The sequence below is a fragment of the Artemia sp. Qi Xiang Cuo genome, chromosome 5 (assembly GCF_049724085.1).
Source record: "Artemia sp. Qi Xiang Cuo chromosome 5, ASM4972408v1, whole genome shotgun sequence".
NCBI lineage: Eukaryota > Metazoa > Arthropoda > Branchiopoda > Anostraca > Artemiidae > Artemia > Artemia sp. Qi Xiang Cuo.
The window spans coordinates 39,538,881-39,559,844 of NC_142798.1; the positions used below are offsets into that span (position 1 = coordinate 39,538,881).

The 20,964-nt window shown below is 34.5% G+C and overlaps 1 protein-coding gene across 1 annotated transcript in view; it reads left to right on the forward strand.

Moving 5' to 3' along the window:
• Positions 1 to 20,964, forward strand: part of LOC148952125 (serine/threonine-protein phosphatase 2B catalytic subunit 2-like) — a 135,115-nt gene that overhangs the window by 67,263 nt on the left and 46,888 nt on the right. The window contains exons 6-7 of the mRNA XM_089088852.1: positions 5,502 to 5,641; positions 17,090 to 17,167. Of these exons, the coding sequence (XP_088944978.1) occupies positions 5,502 to 5,641; positions 17,090 to 17,167 (218 nt within the window). The remainder of the gene's footprint in view (positions 1 to 5,501; positions 5,642 to 17,089; positions 17,168 to 20,964) is intronic.

Below are 20,964 nucleotides of genomic sequence, written 5' to 3' on the forward strand. Positions count from 1 at the left end.
CATAACCATCCAAGAAAACATACATAAATGTGACAAAATTCCTGTTTTTTCAAATTCTCATTGACAAAAACCATAAACCACGTGGTTCTCGTGCCAATATATGGTGTTAAAAAAAGTTATAGGTGGCAGCAGGGGTGAGGGTTCGGAGTAGCACCTCCTCCTCTACTATGTGCGCTGTCAAAATTTATCGAGCATGCCTTATTGAGAATCCAATGGGGGAGGGGATTTAGTCGTTTGATCGTTCTATTCCCGACGTAAATTCCCTCGGGTTTCTATTGAAGGGATGTAACTTTTGACTTCTCTTCTTATGTTCAAGATCAAATTTTGTACACACAGTTTGTAGCGAGGTGAAGATTTCGCTAACGTGCCGGGCAGCATGGGCCAAGTTCAAGATGTCTCTGGAATAGCCAACTAACGACAGGTTGAAACCGTCTAGGGTGGAAGAAAAGAGCACACTGACTGAGCGTCAAGAGCTCTTGTTTTAGAAAGGGAGGGGGATCATTACCTTAGCGGATGTCTTTCGTAACACCTAGGAAATGTCAAGCCTGATTACATGACTAGAGACCGGGCCTGCCCCGTAAACGACAATCCACGAAAAAATTATCCCGGGTTTGTCAAACAGATTATATACCGTCGTTCGGGGAACTAAATAAATGAATATGTTTGAGTGAAATAAGCACCACTGGACTTAGACTTATTAAGCATTAGCAGAACTTAGAGACGAAAATCCGTGTTTCTGAGATCTCTAATATAAAAAAAGCTAATCCCATAATTTTTTCGCGTGGATCAGTATCTATCTTGAATTTGAGTTTAACTTCTAATTACTGAAATTCAGCCTATGCAATCAACCAATGGTTGATATGATGCAAACATATTTTGAAGGAAAGGAGTTAGTATCGATTCCCGCGTGGCTCATAGGAAAAGCTTTGGAATTCACAATTACTTGTATACCTCATTGGATTTCAGCGCCTACCGTTTGATGGAATAGTGTTTTCCCTTAACGAGTTCCCTAAGCAAACGAATGTGGGTGGGGATTACATTACCCTTAACTTGAGTAAGTGATGCTTTAATGTTAAATCAGTTTAGGAAAACCATTAAGTTTTGATTTAGGGTTCAGTGTGTGCTCGAACACTCGAGGATTAATGAGACAATCTATTGTTTTTAACTAAGTATGGAATTTTTGTATTTTTCAGCTAGAATAAAGTTTCTTATAAAAAAGTTTGTGGCTTACATTTCTTTCATCTGCTTTATGTTTTTAATGAGCGCATTGTTATGTAACGGGACAAGTTGACTTATTATTAACTTGAAACAAGTTCCAGGGGAAAGGGGTTTGGTTTACCCCTCCCCACCCCAAAAGAAAAATATTACAATTTTCTGAATTTTTCAGGCGGAGGGGGAACTCAGAAAATTTTTTGACAGGAGGGAGGGATAATACCCCCTCAAGGTTGATGCAAAGAAATTTGGGAAAGTTTTATCCGGAGATGAAATTTTCGACGATTCTTCCCCCCTCCCCCTCCTCCAAAAAAAATTCTTTTATCTTCTCCTAAAAATGTGGTGTGCTACTCTGTAACGCCATTTCTAAGTTCCAAATGAATTAGCTCGTTCAGACTGAATCGAGACACTAGATACTGTCCTTCATTTAGGTTACTTTTATAGGTTACTATATATGTATCCTAGACTCAGCGAACATTTGTTCGGATGACTGTTCTTAGTAGTCTTCTTATCAGCATTCGTTTTTCTTAGTTCTGAAGTCCACCAATTATTTACCTGCTCCCTTTCCTCCATGGATGTTAGAGGGTTTGCTTGTTTGAAACCTTATTCATGCTTTTTGCGAGTCCTTCTGTCGCCTTATTCAGGTCCTCCTCATTCTCTTTGAAGTCTGATGGCAGCTTTGCAAGTTATTCTGCATGGACTTGTTGATGATGGAGCCAATTCGTTTTTCTTATGTCCCTCATAAACTTTCTTTAGCGTTGAGATATTTCAATTCTCTATCTTATTAGACAATTGTATAAAGCATAAATGAAGATCACTCGCCGGCCATACTTTTCTCAGTTTGTTGTGAAGTGACTATAGTTAGATCTAGCAGTTTTTCTTCTTCTTTTTGTTATGAAAGTTAGCCTTTAGCCCCGGTTGCTCCACGCAAAGTTCTCGCCAGACCAGATAATCCAGGAGCCGAAGATCTCTCCCATTTTTATCTGTGCTCCTTTATGAAGTATGGTGAGTATTTGCATCCCATGAGATATTTACGATAATTTCTTAATTTTTACAGTGTTCCACCAGTTCCATTACCTTCCCTGGTGGTGTTCTTTCATTATACGGTATTATACCGAGTAAAACACTACACGTTCATGACTAGTGACATTTTTCACTACTATAGCTACTACCTCTCCAGAGCAGTATTTGGATAATTTCTAAATATCTCAGTTTTTGAATGATGAAGGAAGCTTTTTGAATATTTCTTACCTCATCCTATACGCAGAGTTCTGCTCATCTGATCATCCACATTCGCTTTTTCGGTGACCATCCATGGCTTTTGTAACATCGATAGTTGTGTCTACTAGTTACCCCTAGTTATATCCAGTGTCAATTTGATCACGTAAGTCGAAGATATGCTTTACCTGCATTTGTGATTGTCGGAGGTTCCACTCAGACAAATAAAGCACGGGCCTCTGGGCCTTTAATCTCAAACAAGTTGTTTCAGACCTCCGAACATTAGTGGTAGCGCATTCCACATGATTTTCAGATCACAATATCATTCTTTTGAAGCACAAACATTAGTGGTAACACATTCCACATGATTTCCAGATCACAATATCATTCTTTTAAAACACAATTCCGTCTTCCAGCACCACGCAAAATGAAAATAACCGCTCGATCCATAACTAAAGAAGTAATTTGCTATTTTGGACAATGGGTCGGGACGTATGGCCTCGATGAGAGTTGCTCCATCATGGACATCAATCTGAAAGTTGAAACTTAAAACTCCGTGCTATTACAGAAATATCGCGAACGCTTTCCTGTGAAGATAGCGAAAGATAGTGACACAGGAAAACCCTAGATGACACCGGGAATTCATTTACTTATTATGACCCGCTGCCGGCCAGAGCATGACGGTGTTATCACTCAAGCGAACAGACTTTGGAATTGCATGATCAAGGAGAACCGAGCAGCGCAGAAGCGATATGCGTGAAAAGGTGCAACCTCCTCAAAGGTGAACCACGGAAATAGAATTCTGACAATATAGAAAGACGGTGGTGCGCTAATAAAATCAAATGAAGTTAACTCGTTCTTCGCAGCTGTATCCTGTACTCACCCGTCCTTCATGGAAAGAGAGATTGAGACCCTCTTTGCTGTAATTTCTGAAGAAGCAGTTAATGAATGTCCGAGTTCGTAGTATAAAATGGTTGCAGAGAACTAAGGTTGCAGAGAAATTGTGCCCTCTATCCGGGAGTATTTCCAGCAAAACGTCTGGTAGAATATGCCAGTCTTTCTAGCGAAACCCCTTTCATCAATAATCAACCAGTCATTCAAAGAATAAAATTCTCAAGTGCTTGGAAAAAAGCTTCTTGCGTGACCTACCCAAAAAAATCCGAAGTCTTTTGATGAGCTCAAACCGATCTCTATTACACATAACTTGGTAAAAGTGACTGAAATGTTTATTTACTTAGAGCTTCTTTCCCATATTTGACAGGTTCTTAATCCTTTTCAGTATGGTTGCCTAAAAAGGTTGATCATTACGCATTACTTAGTGCATCTTTATCATCTGATTAATGAGTGATTAGACAGAGGGAGTACCCTTGTTTGTTTATTTATAGTCGATTATCGCAAATCTTTCGATCTGATCCGTTAGTATACATCAGTAAATAACCTAAACATGATAGGTGCCAGAAATTAAATTCTGCTTTGGTCATAGACTTTCTGCTAAGTTACTACCAGTGCGTGTACTCTATATTCCTAGATTACGTCGATCCCGAATGAGCTGAGCTGCGACATGGACCACCACAAGGTACGATGCTAGCAGCCCTTTTGTTCATAGCAGTAATTAGCTGTGTTCTCCTAAAATTTGTGTATGGCTTCTTCCAACTTCTGAAATAAATTGCATATAATTTAGAAGTACATCCCCGATTTAGTTATGAAACCAGGCAAACCTTTCTTCAGCAATGTTGCAGCAGGGGTCTTTGACCTTTATCAAACTAAACTGATAGAGGTTCAATCCGCTAAAGTGAGACCTCCTGTGCCCTGAACCGTGGCACCCAACTGTCTCTGTTTCTGCAATACTTGGTGTCACTTTTAGTGGCGACTGCTCGTCCAACGCGCATGTTAACGGTCTGATAAAGAAGGGCATTTGGACAGTGTGCTCAATTTTTCGTTTGCAACATTCGGGTTTCTCCCAATCTTAGTTGAAAACTTTGCATGAAGTATATATACCCTATCCTTGCGTATCCCTTCCCATTGTGGGGTTCACCGGTGCATAATACGACTGTCTGAAAGAAGATCCTGAGATGATTCAAAAATGGGTGAATAAGATTATGCTGAGTCAGAAATATGCCACTTACAAGAACTATCTTTCTACCTGAAAGTCCATTTAATCTGGCCTCTGTTGTGTTTATGATTGTACTCCTTTTAGTAACCAATAGCAAAACGATGTTAATTAAAAATAAAAAGAATTGATATATATAGAAAGAAAGCTTTCCAATAAAAAGTTTCAAAAAAAAAGTAAAAATCTAAATTAAACCAAATATGATCAGCAATACAATCATCTGTTAATTCAAAACTAAAACGATCAGAAATACTGTTTATGTATAAAAGAGACCCAAATAGAAATCAATATGAATAAATCAAGTCAAACTTACCACATACAGAAAAGAAATTACCACATACAGAAGTAGGGATAATGCCCCCTAAGCCTTCGTAATGCCTGAGCATCATTTGCACTTTACTGAAAATAATCATTATACAAGGCTTACAAATGAACGGGGTGCTAACTCTCCCCTTTCCTCCCAATTAATATCTTTAAACGGCATAAATGTCATTTGTATATCATTTATAACTATATGTATTTTGAATAGTTTTGTCTTTATTCGTCAAAACATCAACAACAGCACCAAACGAAAAGAAGAAGATTATGACAATGATGTAGGTTACTGGAAAAAAACTAATGAAAAAGACTGATTATATAATGATATATATTCCTGGAAATGTCAGAAATTTTGGACTTACTAATGTTAATAAAATAGAAATGTTTCAACAATTCTGTTTTCAGCAAAGTGTAAATTGGGCTCTGGCCTTTAGAAGGCTTTAGGTGCGTTATCCCTACTTCTTTTTGTGGTAATCTCTTTTTGTTTTAAGTTTGGCTTTATTATTCGCTTTAATTTCTGTTCGTTTTAGGTCTCATCTATTCACTGAAAGTCATGTTCCCGTTGGTAGCACCAACTTTTAAGAATTGATTTTATTTTACTCGTCGCTTCTTACATGTGTATATATATATATTCATTTTTCAGCTTGATCGGTTTAAAGAGCCCCCTGCTTTTGGTCCAATGTGTGACCTATTATGGTCTGATCCATTGGAAGATTTTGGTAATGAAAAGAATGCAGAACATTTCAGCCATAATAGTGTTAGAGGATGCTCCTATTTTTATTCGTAAGTAAAGCATTTTATTCGAATTCTCTGACAATATAAACCGAAAATCTAAATAAACGACTAACGGTATTTGGTCGATATGAACAATAGCGGACTCAACAAATTCCGTTGAGGAATAATAAATGACAGATGATGGTTAATGAAAAACAAAAGTAAAATTGTAAGACGAGTAATTCGAAGTACTGAAATGTGACAGACAAGATGCTACTGTATACTGTGTAGAAAAGTGTCCACCATCCCCTTCTTTTTCTATGCTTGATAAAGAAATAACTGTTGTAAGTTTACTATTCTATGAAACGAAGTAATTGAATTTCCTAATGTCGTATTTTTAAGTAGTTTAAATAGGATTATATATATACAAAATAAAACATTTTCCTCATTCAAATTTATTGTTAAGACTGTGTTTTAAAACTTTTGTCAAAAATTAAATGTTGAGAAACAACGTCATGGCGTTCGATGTCATATTCCTCTCAAAGCCTTTTGACTAGATGATTGGTTCAGACAAAAGTTGACACAAGTTTCGGATCTTTTGAAAGTTCATTCTTTAAGCAAAGCGGCAATCTCAATAGAAAGCTTTGGACTTACGAATTTGGTATGTTTGGAATTCGGATAACCTCCACATACAACCAAAATCGATTAGTTTGATCAATTAGTTTGAAAAAACATTGACATTTGTTTTTGTTTGTGTGTTGTTGTTTTTTTTTTTTTTTTCTTTTTCTTTTTCCAAGAACCGGGCGCGAGCAAAAATAAATATATTCTCTTCTCTTTTTCCTCTTCGTACTTTTTATAAGTGTATTTGCTCTACGCGTTGTAGCTGTTCGAAAGGGTTGATTCGTACCCCTGCACAAGTATTACGATTGCTTGCTTCTGTGATGCGATTTCATCCCTCGTCGATCGTTTTTTAAGGATTTAATCTTAGCCGTATACAATACTGAGAAAGACTTTTAACGAACACCGCTTCAAAAGTATCAAACTTGAAGCAACTGCTAATTAATTCAACATCGGAGTGAATACACCATGAAAGCAGAAATAAAAGTAACAACTTTCTTAATTCACAGCAAGGAGAACTTTTGCCCTCACGCTTAACATTCTATGCATAGAAAGCAGTGTATATATTTCGTCAAGTCCCGAAGGAAGTGCAGTAAATCTGAAAGGCAATTCGAAAGCCATGTTACCATGGCAACTTTCAACCATTATATTGCCTCAGAAAACACAGCAACTGGCTACGTATAAAATCTAGTTTTGAGATAAAAAGAGATAAGAGACAATCCTCTATTAAAACTTTCTCCGTGTGGACTTGAGAAGGGAGGCACTCTTGGACGGTGCATTTATAAGATCAATGAAAACAATGTCAGTTTATTCTTTTAGAAGACGTTTAAATAGAAAAGAGTGTTTTTATTGATGGGAAGTGTTGAGCCTAATATTTGCAACTATTTATTCGTAATTAATTCATCTAATAAAGCTAATAAAGTAATTTTGAGTAACTGGATGCTCAAAGAGTTGTATATGTAATATGAAGCATTCAATTTATTTCATTCATTTACATTCAAAGCATTCATTTACATTCAAAGAATGTAAAGCTTTGCTGCTAAGACGGATTAAATTAATACCTCCTTACATGGACGATCCTGCTTCCCCAAAACTGTTCGATAGACCTTTCACTGCTGAAGCAGGGGCCCGAAATGCCTTTTTTTCTCTTTCTTCCTTTTAAGGTATCTCTAGTGGTAGTTCTTACTACCTTGTGATGTGTAGCTACCTTTTTTTAGATCTCTTAAGAAGAGGTTACATGAAAACCTATCTCATTTCAATCAAGCAGTTGTTCTCTACTTTTGAAGTTAGACAATTCCCGTCCTCGTGACAGGATTTAGGTATTATAAAATTATACACTGTCATCCTTGTATTGAAAAAAAAAAGTTCTTTTCTAATTGGAAAATTTTCTATTCAAATTAATTTACCAAAGTGTGAAAAATACATATCTTCGAGGTATACATAATGGGCCTTTCTGGCCTGAGCCTCGATTCATTTTTTTTTTTTTTTTTTTTGATAATAACAGTATACCCTTAGTTTAATATAGAAATTTAGGGGGTTTCATTGTAACACATTTGCATACATATATTTATTTCGCTTGACACCGTCTCTACTGACCCCTCTACCATATTTTTTTTCGATACTGCTTGCATTAACCTTGTTCTAAAAATTGATTTTGTTAGCAGAAGAGCAAAATAAAAGTCACGTGTTAGTTTTGCCTTTATTGCAGTCGAATATTGACACATTTTATCTGTAAAGGAATTAGAAGTACTATAAAATACAGAACTACATTGATAGGATTCCTAAACTGGGCGTCTTTCCATTTCTTTTCAATAGGCTTTAGCCTATTTGAATAATTAACTTATAGGTTATCTATGCCGAATGGGACTTCAGAGTCTCTATTTTTGTTGGGTTTTGACGAGAAAAGATGCTAAAATATTGATTAGGGCACCCAAGAATTAATGAGGAGATGAGACCAGAATGTACCCCGGTTTTTATAAATCCCGACCCTGATTTGACTTCTTATTGGAATTATCATCCCATTTGATCTTAAATATGATCTGTATATTTTTTCTATACTTAGCAAGGGGCTGTGGGATGCAACACCTCCTTTTTAGTAAATTTCAATCGTGAATCTCTACTTTTTGCAGCTATCGCTGCAACCATGAAATGTAGAATCGAGTGTTTGTTGTTTTGTGTCTACTCGTTTTTGTTTGCACTGAAAAATAAGCTAAATTAACCAAGCTAGATGCCGAACAATTTTGAACCACGAGAGTGGACCTGAGTTCTTGCGTTAACAAATTGTCTGCCATGAAATATACTATTTGTATAGTTTCAAAGTTATTTTTGAATTTAGATGCTATCCTTGAAACATGTATATTGCAAATTGCAAACTGATTTGTTTCAATGCACTCAAATTGCAATTTCAGGCTCACACTTGTAATTACTTACTTCAAACACTCTTAGGAATTCTGACTAATTGAAGATTAGTTTATATATACGAGAGGATATTTTTAGAGGTTTTTGAAAATGAGCTTGAAATCCATCTAAAATGACATCCATTTAAAATAAGAAGTACACCATCGAAATCGTGTTTGACGAAAACTGTAATTTGAGGTTTACGGTGCCCACTTTGAACACCAAAGAAAATTTCATTTTTACATTGCATGGGTAGCATCATGACAGCATCGAACCTGTAGTTGTTAAATATCAAGAGGTTTTATTTGAACGGAAACGATAATTTCAATTTTCATTTTTAAGTAACGAAATAAATCGCGCCGTAGTAAATTGATGTTATCTGCTATTTTTTGTTATGAAATTACAATTTTGGCCCAAATAAACCTAAAATCTTGGAGAGCACAAATAGTGGGTTGATTAATCGATTTGCCTTGGTGTCAAACCTTTAACTTGAAGTTTACAGTTCCTCATCTCGAAAACCGAGGAGAATTATATTTTAGCATAGATAGCACGACTTTTTTGTCTCCTGGCTCCTCCCCCTCCCCCTTCGCGTTTCTTTCTATCTAATACAACTAGAATCAGCGTAACAAAATTGAAAGTTAAGGATGTGAGAATAATTTGAAAACTTGTATTAAGAAGACCAAGTTAAATAGGGGTTTGTAAACTCTTCGTTGTTCTTGAGGTATTATTGACACTCGATTTTGAGGTGCAGTTGTGTAAGAAAGGCGTATTCTGTATGTTTGGAAGCCCCCATTTAAAAGATATGTTGGTACGATACTCCATTTCTGGTTATCTTCGAGCCATTTTATATTCGTAATAAATGGAGATGTTTTGATGCTGCAAACAAATCTGTCAGATTTGAAGTCATGTTTGTAAATAGTACTTTTCATAGGAGGTGACGTAATATTAAGATTGAATTTAAGAACTAAAAATCCTAAATTATAAGCTAATTTTCTTTACTCTGTCAAAATAATAGGCTGACTGATAGTAGCAGTATAATTTCTAGAAGCCTCTGAAAAGGGTTTAAATTTCTAGAAGCCTCTGAAAAGGGTTTATTTTCTTTGTAGAAATATGAAGAAGTCTATAAAATAAACGAATAATAGTATTAGTCAAGTTCTAGTTTCTATCAAAGAATTGTCTTAGTTGGCTCTACATAGTTAATCAACTATAAGTGTCGAATGTCTACCCCCACCTTTTTCCCTTATGTTCTTCAATAAGCTATTCAGTAGAACTCAATAAGTTCGTTAATTGTCAAATAAAGATATGTCACAAATAGAATTGTAGATGCCTGATACAAGTCAGCTGAACAAACAAAAGCGGAAGACAGTTAGGGCCTCTTTTAAATTAGAGTTGGAAAAATTGATGACTGAAAATCCCCTTTATCAAACGGACAATCTTCGGGTTTTCACTCTCAGTGTCAGACTTTCAATGCTTGAAGAATTGATTTTTGAAAGAAGATGCCGTTCTTCTTCTTCTTCAATCATTAGAATTTTATTTGCTATTTGCAGTATATATACCCAGCAGCCCAGTACAGGTTACAAGAGTGATTCTGGTCTTTCCGGTGGTGCTTTTCTATTATATTATAGTTTTCATCTGCTCATTATAGAAAGAAAATTTAAAACCACTACTTTACTTCTGGAAGACGTTTTTCAAGACCTGTTCTCTTAAAAAAAAAAAAAAAAAAAAAAAAAAAAACGTTTAATGTGGTATCCAGAAGCAATACAATTAACAAGCGCAGAAGATGTGAAATTTTAACACGGGATTCTAGGACATTGAAATACTTGTATTTTAACGCTATTCGATTCTAAATCAAAACTAAGAAATAAGTGTAGTTGAAAGCTGGAGTCACATAATTTTTTAGGGGGAGGGGGTCACCCTGTGGAAAATTTTTTCAGAAGTTTTGAATAGCCTGTTTTGGTGGAAGAAACCCAGAGTAATTTGACACCTCAGCAATTTGGATGGATGCAATAGAATAGAGGGTTCTAGGTACCAGTTCACCCCTTCGATAGAGAACGCGTCCACTAGGTGTACATCAGAAAGTTTTTCAATCTCAAATATCTTTAAGCGCAATTTCCTACCCTACTATGGTTACTCAAACCCCAGCCCCCAAAACACGAAAAACAGAATTGAAATAAATAAGAATATAGAATTAATCCTATAGGATATATTACACCGTATATTTTCCTCTATTTTGGAATATAGGCAGAATGTTCTAGAATCCTCCATTCTTCTTCTTTGTTTTTATTTGTTCATTCTTTTGTTTAATATTTGTCTTACATTCTCTTTGGGGAGAATTTTCTGTGGGAGGGGGGGGATGAGTGGGACACAGAAAAAGAACCTCATAAGGGCATTTTCAATCATGCAACCATTTTGTACACCCCTGGTGAGAGGTCTTGGTCATAACGCTCAAATTAATTAATCTAGACAAATTTCCTGCTTGAATTTTGATGGGGATTTATGCAAATTAAAAATGTTTTATGAAATATTAGGCCAATTATGCAAATAAAACTGTCAAGATTATATTTCTCTAGTAAAAAAAATGGATTTTAATCTAATAACTCCATGCTACATGTGCTTATAGAATCCAACAATCTCTTAATCCGTTCACTCTCATGTTTGTAGGCAGACTTGCTTACAAGTTTACTTGTCTCCATGTTTACTCTGGGCTTGACCTAAAATCTGGTCTTCATTTGTCGTCAGGTTTTGAGTCAAGATTTTTGCCACAATCCGTCTAGCTCTCAATCTGTCTACTTCCATTTAGTCAACAACAACAACGAAATTGTGTGCTACCAATCATGGTAACAACATTTCCTAGATGAGATAGAAGATGAAATATGTATAAAGAAAAATAAACTTCATAATAATATGACAAGATAGATATTATAAATCACGCTGTGCGATAACACATGCTTATAAAAGAGAAGATCTCTTCCTATTATAACCGAAAATTGAAAAACACATTTTGAATACATTTTCAAATTTAGCAGAATTACTCATTGACACTGGTTAAGCAATGGTAAATATCATCCATGTTAACCTTAAAATTGAGAATTAATAACGAAAATGAATTTGGGCATTAAAGAGAAAGAGCTTGAAAGTGCTCGAAAACGGTGACAGGTCGAACTAAAAAGTGTACCACTCAAATTGTTATGTCTGGGAATATTTAAGTGGAGGTCTTCAGCCCTCCATTGTGAAATTTGAAGAAAATTATATTCGAGCTTTAGTAGCGCTGAAATGTAACGATAAGTGTATATTTTTCAACCAGGGCTAGCATACGGCTGGTAAATCGAAGGGATTTGATTAAGGGCTAATTGGAAATTCAATGCTTTCATCTGCTCACTTCTTACAAATTGGTTTGGATAGTACTAAAGTCAAATAAATTTTTTCACACAAAATTGCTTTTTTGTGATTCTCGTATTCTGTAATGAAAGGGGTGCCATTAGGATGGCCATGGTGGTAAACCCTTAACCGACGGTTTTGACTCCCCCTTTTCGCCAAAAATGCTGTTTGGGTTGTTTGGCAATCTTTGCTAATCCCTCTTTTGTGCAAAACGAAAGTTTGAAAAGGAAAAAATAAAATATGAAAAACTCTGGAAATAAAAATAAAAATGCCAGTTGTGGAACACGGAATAAATCTAAAATAAAATAAACTGGAATAAACATAAATAAATATAGCTATAGATACAAATGAGGATTTAAAAGCTTTAAAATAAAAAACACAACAAATAAAAACGAAAGTCAAAAGAGCCACCACCCCTCACATAAAAATTAATAATACGACTGGTTGATAAAACAAAAATAATTATAATAACACTTCGAGACTGCATTCAAGCTTTTCATTTCGAAGAAATTCATCCATAGCATTTGAAGCAGATAATCACTATTTATTTTCCGATTAATTTACCTTGCTCAATCTTTTTTTTATCTGTTATCATGATTGAAAAGGGGCAAAAATGAATCTATACGTTCCGACGAAGTTCCGACGAAGAAAAAGCCAAAATTGTTTCACTATGTGTTTGTTACTTGTTAGTACCGTTCCTGCGTAGGGGCTCGAATTCACATACTTCATTGTTGAAAGGATTTCCGACCTAATAATAACTGTTAATTTTGAATGTATTCTTGAATATTTGATTAATACGGAGTATGGAAATTGAAGAAAAACTGAAACACAGTAGAAAAGGTGAAGGTTGTTTGGCAATCTTTGCTAATCCCTCTTTTGTGCAAAAACGAAAGTGTGAAAAAAAAAAAAAAATATGAAAAACTCTGGAAATAAAAATAAAAATGGCAGTTGTGGAACACAGAATAAATCTAAAATAAAATAAACTGGAATAAACATAAATTAATATAGCTGTAGATACAAATAAGGATTTAAAAGCTTTAAACTAAAAAACACAACAAATAAAACGAAAGTCAAAAGAGCCACCACCCCTCACATAAAAATTAATAATACGACTGGTTGATAAAACAAAAATAATTATAATAACACTTCGAGACTGCATTCAAGCTTTTCATTTCGAACAAATTCATCCATAGCATTTGAAGCAGATAATCACTATTTATTTTCCGATTAATTTACCTTGCTCAATCTTTTTTATCTGTTATCATGATTGAAAAGGGGCAAAAATGAATCTATATGTATAGAGGGGGGACTCGGGTAGAAGAATCTCAATTTGGTCCCTCTGATTGTGCATACTGAAACTCTTTGCATGATTCGAATTTAATAAAGTCTAACTTGTATATCCCTCTACCCAAATGCTTTTGTGAAGCTCAGTTTTTTAAATGTGGCATATACATAATTTGTCATCCTTCTCCTTACGGACAGATGTGAGCTGTCTTGTGCATATCATGTTGCCCCCAGAGACAAATTTGCGTGTCGTTCATCGTTCAATGGCTACGTTGGAATTTTATGAAATCCATCAATTCAAACAGCAGGGAAATCGATACCCTACTATTAAACATAGCCTACATGTTACATGATGTGTTTTGTCCTACGAGACCCATGTTGGAATTTTAGCCTCATATTTTCAATTAATGGCCTCAAGAAGCCTTGACTTTAGTGGAAGCGAAACACCGCTTGTTAAATGTCTTCTCACAAGATTTGGTTTAAGACTTTAAACAATTCTCTAAATGAGCTGTGACTAATCAGGAGTTGAGAGAGCCATAATATGTCTATCTTTGTGAAGTTTTGGGGCAAAAGCAATCTTGGGGTCAGGCTCGAATTTTACAGACCGAAATTTGATGCAATCCAAAAACATTCTCTTACAAGTTCGAAGCTATCTGCTAAATGTGTATATTTCATGCTGTTTTTTGTTTTAGGAAGCTTTGGTTGCAATTGGGGTGCAATTCTAATGAGTTAATACTTTTAATGAGTTATATCAGAAAGACTCAAATACCATCTTTGTCTTGTCAATACGTGTACGAATAAGTCCAGCTCATACTTCTCTCCCTGAAAAAACCTCTTCTGTTGACAACTCATCGCAACACTAAGGCAGCTGAAGCCAATACGGCTGTGCCCGCTCTTTCTCCACCCTATTCTGTTCAAAGCTATAATCTTTGCTCCTTTCTATGGAATTCGGATTTACTTGAAATCTAATCTATTACCCATTTGGGGATGTTTTACGTCTCCGTTGGCCCTAGCTTGGTTGCCAAAAAGCCGATTGTGAGAACCTAGCATCCTTTATTTGTAAAACAACTTAACAATATTTACCTTTCTTTCGCTACAGCCTTGGAAATTGGGAGCTAACTACATATCCCACCCAGCTTATTAATTGATATACAGTCACTCAAATGATTACCAAAAATAATACTAAGACCAATCCTCATATAAAATTTAGCATATCTTCCTCAACCTACTCAGCGAACGTTTGAGAGCCACTTGCCATCATCATTACTTCGATTTCTAGTATTCAGATCTTAGCTTCAAGACTTATTGTCGTCTTCTTCCAAGATTGTTTTCCACTAAGAAAAAAAAAGACACTGCGCCTTTGTTTTCTACTTTTTATATCTTCACTGCATCCACCACGTTTAGTAATAATGCTACCTTTTGAAGGGAAGCTATCTAATCGTTAATTTTTCTTGCCGCTCCCGCAGCAGAATTTCATGCGATTTTAGCGTTTCCTTTAACCCTCGTTCGTTCGCCATGGAACTGAGTGCTTATATTGGGCTTACCAGGCCTGAACCTCGTTTCTACAACATATCTTACTCTAGTTTCATCCTAGATTTTTCATAAGTTTAAAATAATTTTATGGCCTGTTGATTAGCGGTTATTATTTTTATTTATTTTTTTTTACTCTTCGTATTCGGAGGAAATAAAAAGTTTGAATTGAATTGAATTGAATAAATCAAATAAGGTAAGACACTTCATAATCGCTTATTTTCGGTTTTGGCCCCCCAAAATTAAAAATTTGTGATCGTGCGTTATCTACCTATTTAAATATTATGAAACAAGGTACCACTATCTGCACCGGATTATTAGAAAAGAAATTCAATTAGGAGAGAATCTATGTGAGTCTATGAATCTCTGAGAATCTTCATGAATCTTTTCTTCGTTTTCTTTTTTCTCTGTAGACCGGCTGATGATTCAGACGGCCGAAATTCATTTACTTGATGCTTTTGAAGCCATTTTGAACTTACCTTGAATAATTTATCTGGCATAAGGGACTTTTTTGGGAATAGTATATGTTTACGTTTAGCCACTTTCATATAATTGAATTCAGTGATGACAGCTGAAATAAAACGCGTGAGAAATATTGGATAATTCCCAGATGGTCAAAATAATATACTGAAAAAATGACTAATCTGCCCAAGGTAATTTGCAAATTCTAAGACAGATTGAAATGTCTTATGGTTTTTCAAGTTAGCATATGGGGTATGACAAGAAGGGATAAGGCATCTATTGAGGCTCAGGAATTCATAAAATGCGTGCTTAAAAAGGGGGAAAGATTTGACAATGTAGTATGATTTTGTAATTGTGCTTACGCATTAACACCCCCCCACCCCGCCCCTTAATGACTCTTCTGTCTGTTAACTCCCAAAGAAAAGCCAAAATGGTATCTTTTTGACCACATTGTCAGAAACCATTTACCCACATCAAAGAGCAATTCTTGAAAATAACTCCGAGGAAAAGACTTGTATTGATCTTCTAGTGTTCTTAGTTCCTGGTTTTAACTTAGCAATTAGGAATTATCCCTGCTTCTGGAGGTCCAGTAATAACACATTGATTTTGGGAGTTTTTAGTGGTTATAAATGTACAGTGATGATGGTGACCTATAGGAATCCCTGTTTAAGGCCTAGCTTGAAAGAGAGATTTTTCTATGTGACTGTTAAATCTTTTCTGTGTTTCTTTGAATCTGTAATCATATATCACCCGTTGAGTTTATTGTGTAAATTCGGTTAATTGGTTATATAAGCATAAGTAAGCTAATCATAACAAATGTTTTTAACCGTTTGCAGTCTTTGAAACTCATAGCTCCTAGTATATGTACGGAACTTTCAATTTACATTATAAATTGCAGAAGATGCTGAAGATTCAAACATAGACGCTTTGAATGCCAGCAGGGTTGTACTCGTTGTTAACACTGAAATATATAACGTCTTACACAAAAGTAAAAACTCGATGGGTTAATACTGATGAAAATCTTAGAGACTATATTCAAACATGCAATTACAAAGGAATTTGTAATTGGTGCCGCAACGAGTTGCTAGTAGCTGTAGTAGTAAATGAATATTCGAAAATGTCCTGCGTGCTCCGTATCATTGATATTCGTTCATTTGGTGTATTTTCGTGTCGCCTTTTCTGGTTGTAACAAAGAACCTCTTTGGTTATAAACATATCATTTTTTGTCGCTGCCTCGTCAATTCAGGTTCTCCCTAATCCAAGATGTACGCAGAGCTGACAAAAATGTATCGCGGTTATTATTGTTCTCTGATTTCATCGTCATAGTTTTTTTTTTTTTTTTTTTTTTTTTTTTTTTTTTTTTTTTTATTGGTTTCTTTAAAAGTTCAAGAACAAATGAGTACTGACAAAAATTGAAAGAGAGGACCAAAGGTCTGATTCCCAAGGGGAAATGGGGGCTAGCCGGGGATTCTCTTAAGGAAATTTTTGAACCGAAAATAAAAGCTTGCTAGCTTTACTTCGGTGGAAATGAGACTTGCTATAACCCCAAATTCTTTATTGGGAGAGGCAAAAAATTAATGCTTTGCAGGCAGAAAAAAAACTAACTGATCCGTGTGATCAGGCAAGAAGCTAACCCTATTATTGACTAGCCTATGTTTTCTTTACACTGTCACTATGCAATAGTAAACCAATAGTCAAATTGTGTAAACCAGCAAAATGTTTGGGTTTTAACTTTAAATAGACATTCAGATTTCTACACATACATTTTAAAGTATTCCAATAAGCTCAGTACTTGTAAACCTGCTTTAATTTGAATTACCCATAATTTTCACGGAAATTTTATTTTAGATATGCAGCGTGCTGTGACTTCTTACAACAGAATAACCTTCTTTCAATTATTAGGGCCCATGAAGCCCAAGATGCAGGGTAAGCAATTTTGGTTATCATCAACCTAAGTAGTAATGTATCTATATATTTGAACCTTGCTTTTCAACCGTGCTTGCGTAATTTGTCTTATCTCTAGCGTGTATAAGAATATGCAGTGCTGTTTCACGTGCACATTGCAAAAAGCGACCAATCCTTTTATACCTATAAAGTGGTCAAACACGTTGTGAGAGTAGAGTCGAGATTGTATTAGACAATCAGACTGCTTATTGCTATATATTTCAATTACACATGGAATTTCACAAGAATATGCAGCACAGTTTCATGTGGACATTTTAAAAGGCTGGCAAACCTATAAAGTGGTCAAACATGTTTTGGAAGTATAGCTGAGATTGTATAAGACAACCAGACTGGTTTTTGAGGCAACAACCATTTTTGACACAGGTTTCTAAGCCAAAACTTTTGATTGTCACATTACGTATTCAAAAGTGGTTTCTGATTTTTTTGGACAATTGCCTTAACTCGATACTAGTTTCATAGGAATGTACGATGGTGCTAATTAAAAAAATCGGATGCTACAATCAGAACTGTTTGATTGACATTTGCAAAAAGGGATAAGGGATTCGCGATTTAGACTGTACGAACGATCTTATTTGTATAATAGGAAAAAAACAGAGCTAGTTAACCTTTGCGAATTGGATCATATGAAGGTGGAGAAAAAAAAGGGTTAAACCGATTATCAGTTAAGGTAACCCCTCGGGGTTGTTAAGTCAAAGCTTCTTTATTATAAATTTGGAACAACATCAATCTATGTAAATGGTTAACGATGATAAAACGGTCTTATGACTTGACCTAGCTTTACTTCTTCGATGTGCTCTGTATAATACACAAGTGGTCTTTGAACAGTGTTGTCAATTTCAAATAGAGTTTAACGTTATAGTATACTAAAAATCTGATACTAAGAGAGATGTAGATGGCAAGAAAAGAATTTTAATAATGAAATTCAGAACAAACCTTAGAAGTCCTTGCAAATCAAGCAGTAGGGTGTATGTAAGTATGAACTATCAAGAATCATAAGCACCAAGGACCTAACTACCAGAAACCTCAACCCTCCACAGTTTCCCGATTCCCAAACTCGAAGGGCGCCCCTCCCCTCCAACTTTTTGGCCCCCTCTCCCCATTTTTTTTTTAATTATTTTGAAGTTTTTTTTTAACTTTTTTTTTCTTTTTTTTTGGCAATTGACATTTTTTTCTGATAACAAGTACCATTCATTGCGATCGTAGCTTTCAAATGTGAAACTTAAGTCCAGTTTTAGATTGAAAAATAAACTATTTCTGTAAAATCTGAGCTAATAAGGTTTATGACCGTACAATCTAGTTTTGTGTGAAAAAATTATGGAAAACACAATTCTCTGGTTCAAGTATGAAACGTATGTTCATTTTTGGATAGAAAAATGAAGAAATTTTCGTAAAATCAGAGCTAATAAGGGTGTTTCTGATCTTAAACTCTATTTTTTTGTTAGAAAATTACGGAAGAAAAAATTCTCTGATTCAAATCTGAAACATATGTCCATTTATGTATCTAAAAATAAAACTATTTCCGTAAAATATGAGCTAATAAGGGTTTTTGACCGTAAACTCTAGTTTTTTGTAAGAAAATTATGGAAAATACGATTCTCTTATTCAAATTTGAAACAAGTCCATTTTTGGATCGAAAAATAAACTCTTTCTGTAAAATCTGAGCTAATAAGGGTTTTTTGACCGTAAACTCTAGTTTTATGTAAGAAAATTATGGAAAATACAATTCTCTGCTTCAAGTGTGAAACTTAAGCCCATTTTTGGATCGAAAAATAAAACTATTTCCGTAAAATCTGAGCTAATAAGGGTTTTTGACCGTAAACTCTATTTTTTTGTAAGAAAATTATGGAAAATACAATTCTCTGGTTCAAATGTGAAACTTAAGTCCATTTTTGGATCGAAAAATAAAACTATTTCCGTAAAATCTGAGCTAATAAGGGCTTTTGACCGTAAACTCTAGTTTTTTGTAAGAAAATTATGGAAAATACGATTCTCTTATTCAAATTTGAAACAAGTCCATTTTTGGATCGAAAAATAAAACTATTTCCGTAAAATCTGACCTAATAAGGGTTTTTGACCGTAAACTCTAGTTTTTTGTAAGAAAATTATGGAAAATAAAATTCGTTGGCTCAAATGTGAAACTTAAGTCCAGTTTTGGATCGACAAATGTAATTCTTTCCGTCATCTTTAATCTAATAAGGTGTTTTGAACGTAAACACTAGTTTTTTGTAAGGATATTATAAAAAATGCATTTATCTGCCTAAAATGAGGAACCTAATTCCATTTATGGAACTAAATATTAAACTATTTCTGTAAAATCTGAGTTAATAAGGGTTTTTGACCGTAAACTCTAGTTTTTTGTAAGAAAATTATGGAAAATACAATTCTCTGGTTCAAATGTAAAACTTAAGTCCATTTTGGATCGAAAAATTAAACTATATCCGTAAAATCTGAGCTAATAAGGGTTTTTGACCGTAAACTATAATTTTTTTGTAAGAAAATTATCGAAAATACAATTCTCTGGTTCAAATGTGAAACTTAAGTCCAGTTTTGGATCGAAAAATAAACTTTCTGTAAAATCTAATCTAATCAGGGTTTTTGACCGTAAACTCTAGTTTTTTGTCAGAAAATTATGTAGAATATAATTCTCTGGTTCAAATGTGAAACTTAAGGCCATTTTTGGATCGAAAAATGAAACTATTGCCGTAAAATCTGAGCTAATAAGGGTTTTTGACCGTAAACTCTATTTTTTGTAAGAAAATTATGTAAAATACAATTCTCTGGTTCAAATGTGAAACTTATGTCCATTTTTGGATAAAAAAATAAAACTATTTCCGTAAAATCTGAGCTAATAATGGCTTTTGACCGTAAACTCTAGTTTTTTGTAAGAAAATTATGGAAAATACAATTTTCTGGTTCAAATTTGAAACTTAAGTCCATTTTTGGATCGAAAGATAAAACTATTTCCGTAAAATCTGACCTAATAAGGGTTTTTGACCGTAAACTCTAGTTTTTTGTAAGAAAATTATGGAAAATAAAATTCGTTGGCTCAAATGTGAAACTAAAGTCCAGTTTGGGATCGAAAAATAAAACTATTTCCGTAAAATCTGAGCTAATAAGGGTTTTTGACCGTAAACTCTAGTTTTTTGTAATAAAATTATGGAAAATACAATTCTCTGGTTCAAATGTGAAACTTAAGTCCAGTTTTGGATCGAAAAATAAAACAATTTCTGTAAAATCTGAGCTAATAAGGGTTTTTGACCGTAAAATCTAGTTTTTTGTAATAAAATTATGGAAAATACAATTCTCAGGTTCAAATGTGAAACTTAAGTCCATTTTTGGATCGAAAAATAAAACTATTTCCGTTAAATCTGAGCTAATAAGGGTTTTTGACCGTAAACTCTAGTTTTTTTGTAAGTAAAATTATGGAAAATACAATACTCTGGTTCAAATGTGAAACTTAAGTCCAGTTTTGGATCGAAAAATAAACTATTTATATAAAATCTGAGCTAATAAGGGTTTTTGACCGTAAACTCTAGTTTTTTGTAAAAAAATTATGAAAAATAAAATTCACTGGTTCAAATGTGGAACTTAAGGCTATTTTTGGATCGAAAAATAAGCTATTTCCGTAAAATCTGAGCTAATAAGGGTTTTTGACCGTAAACTCTAGCTTTTTATAAGAGAATTATGGGAAATACAATTCTCTGGTTCAAATGTGAAAATTAAGTCCAGTTTTGGATCGAAAAATAAACTATTTCTGT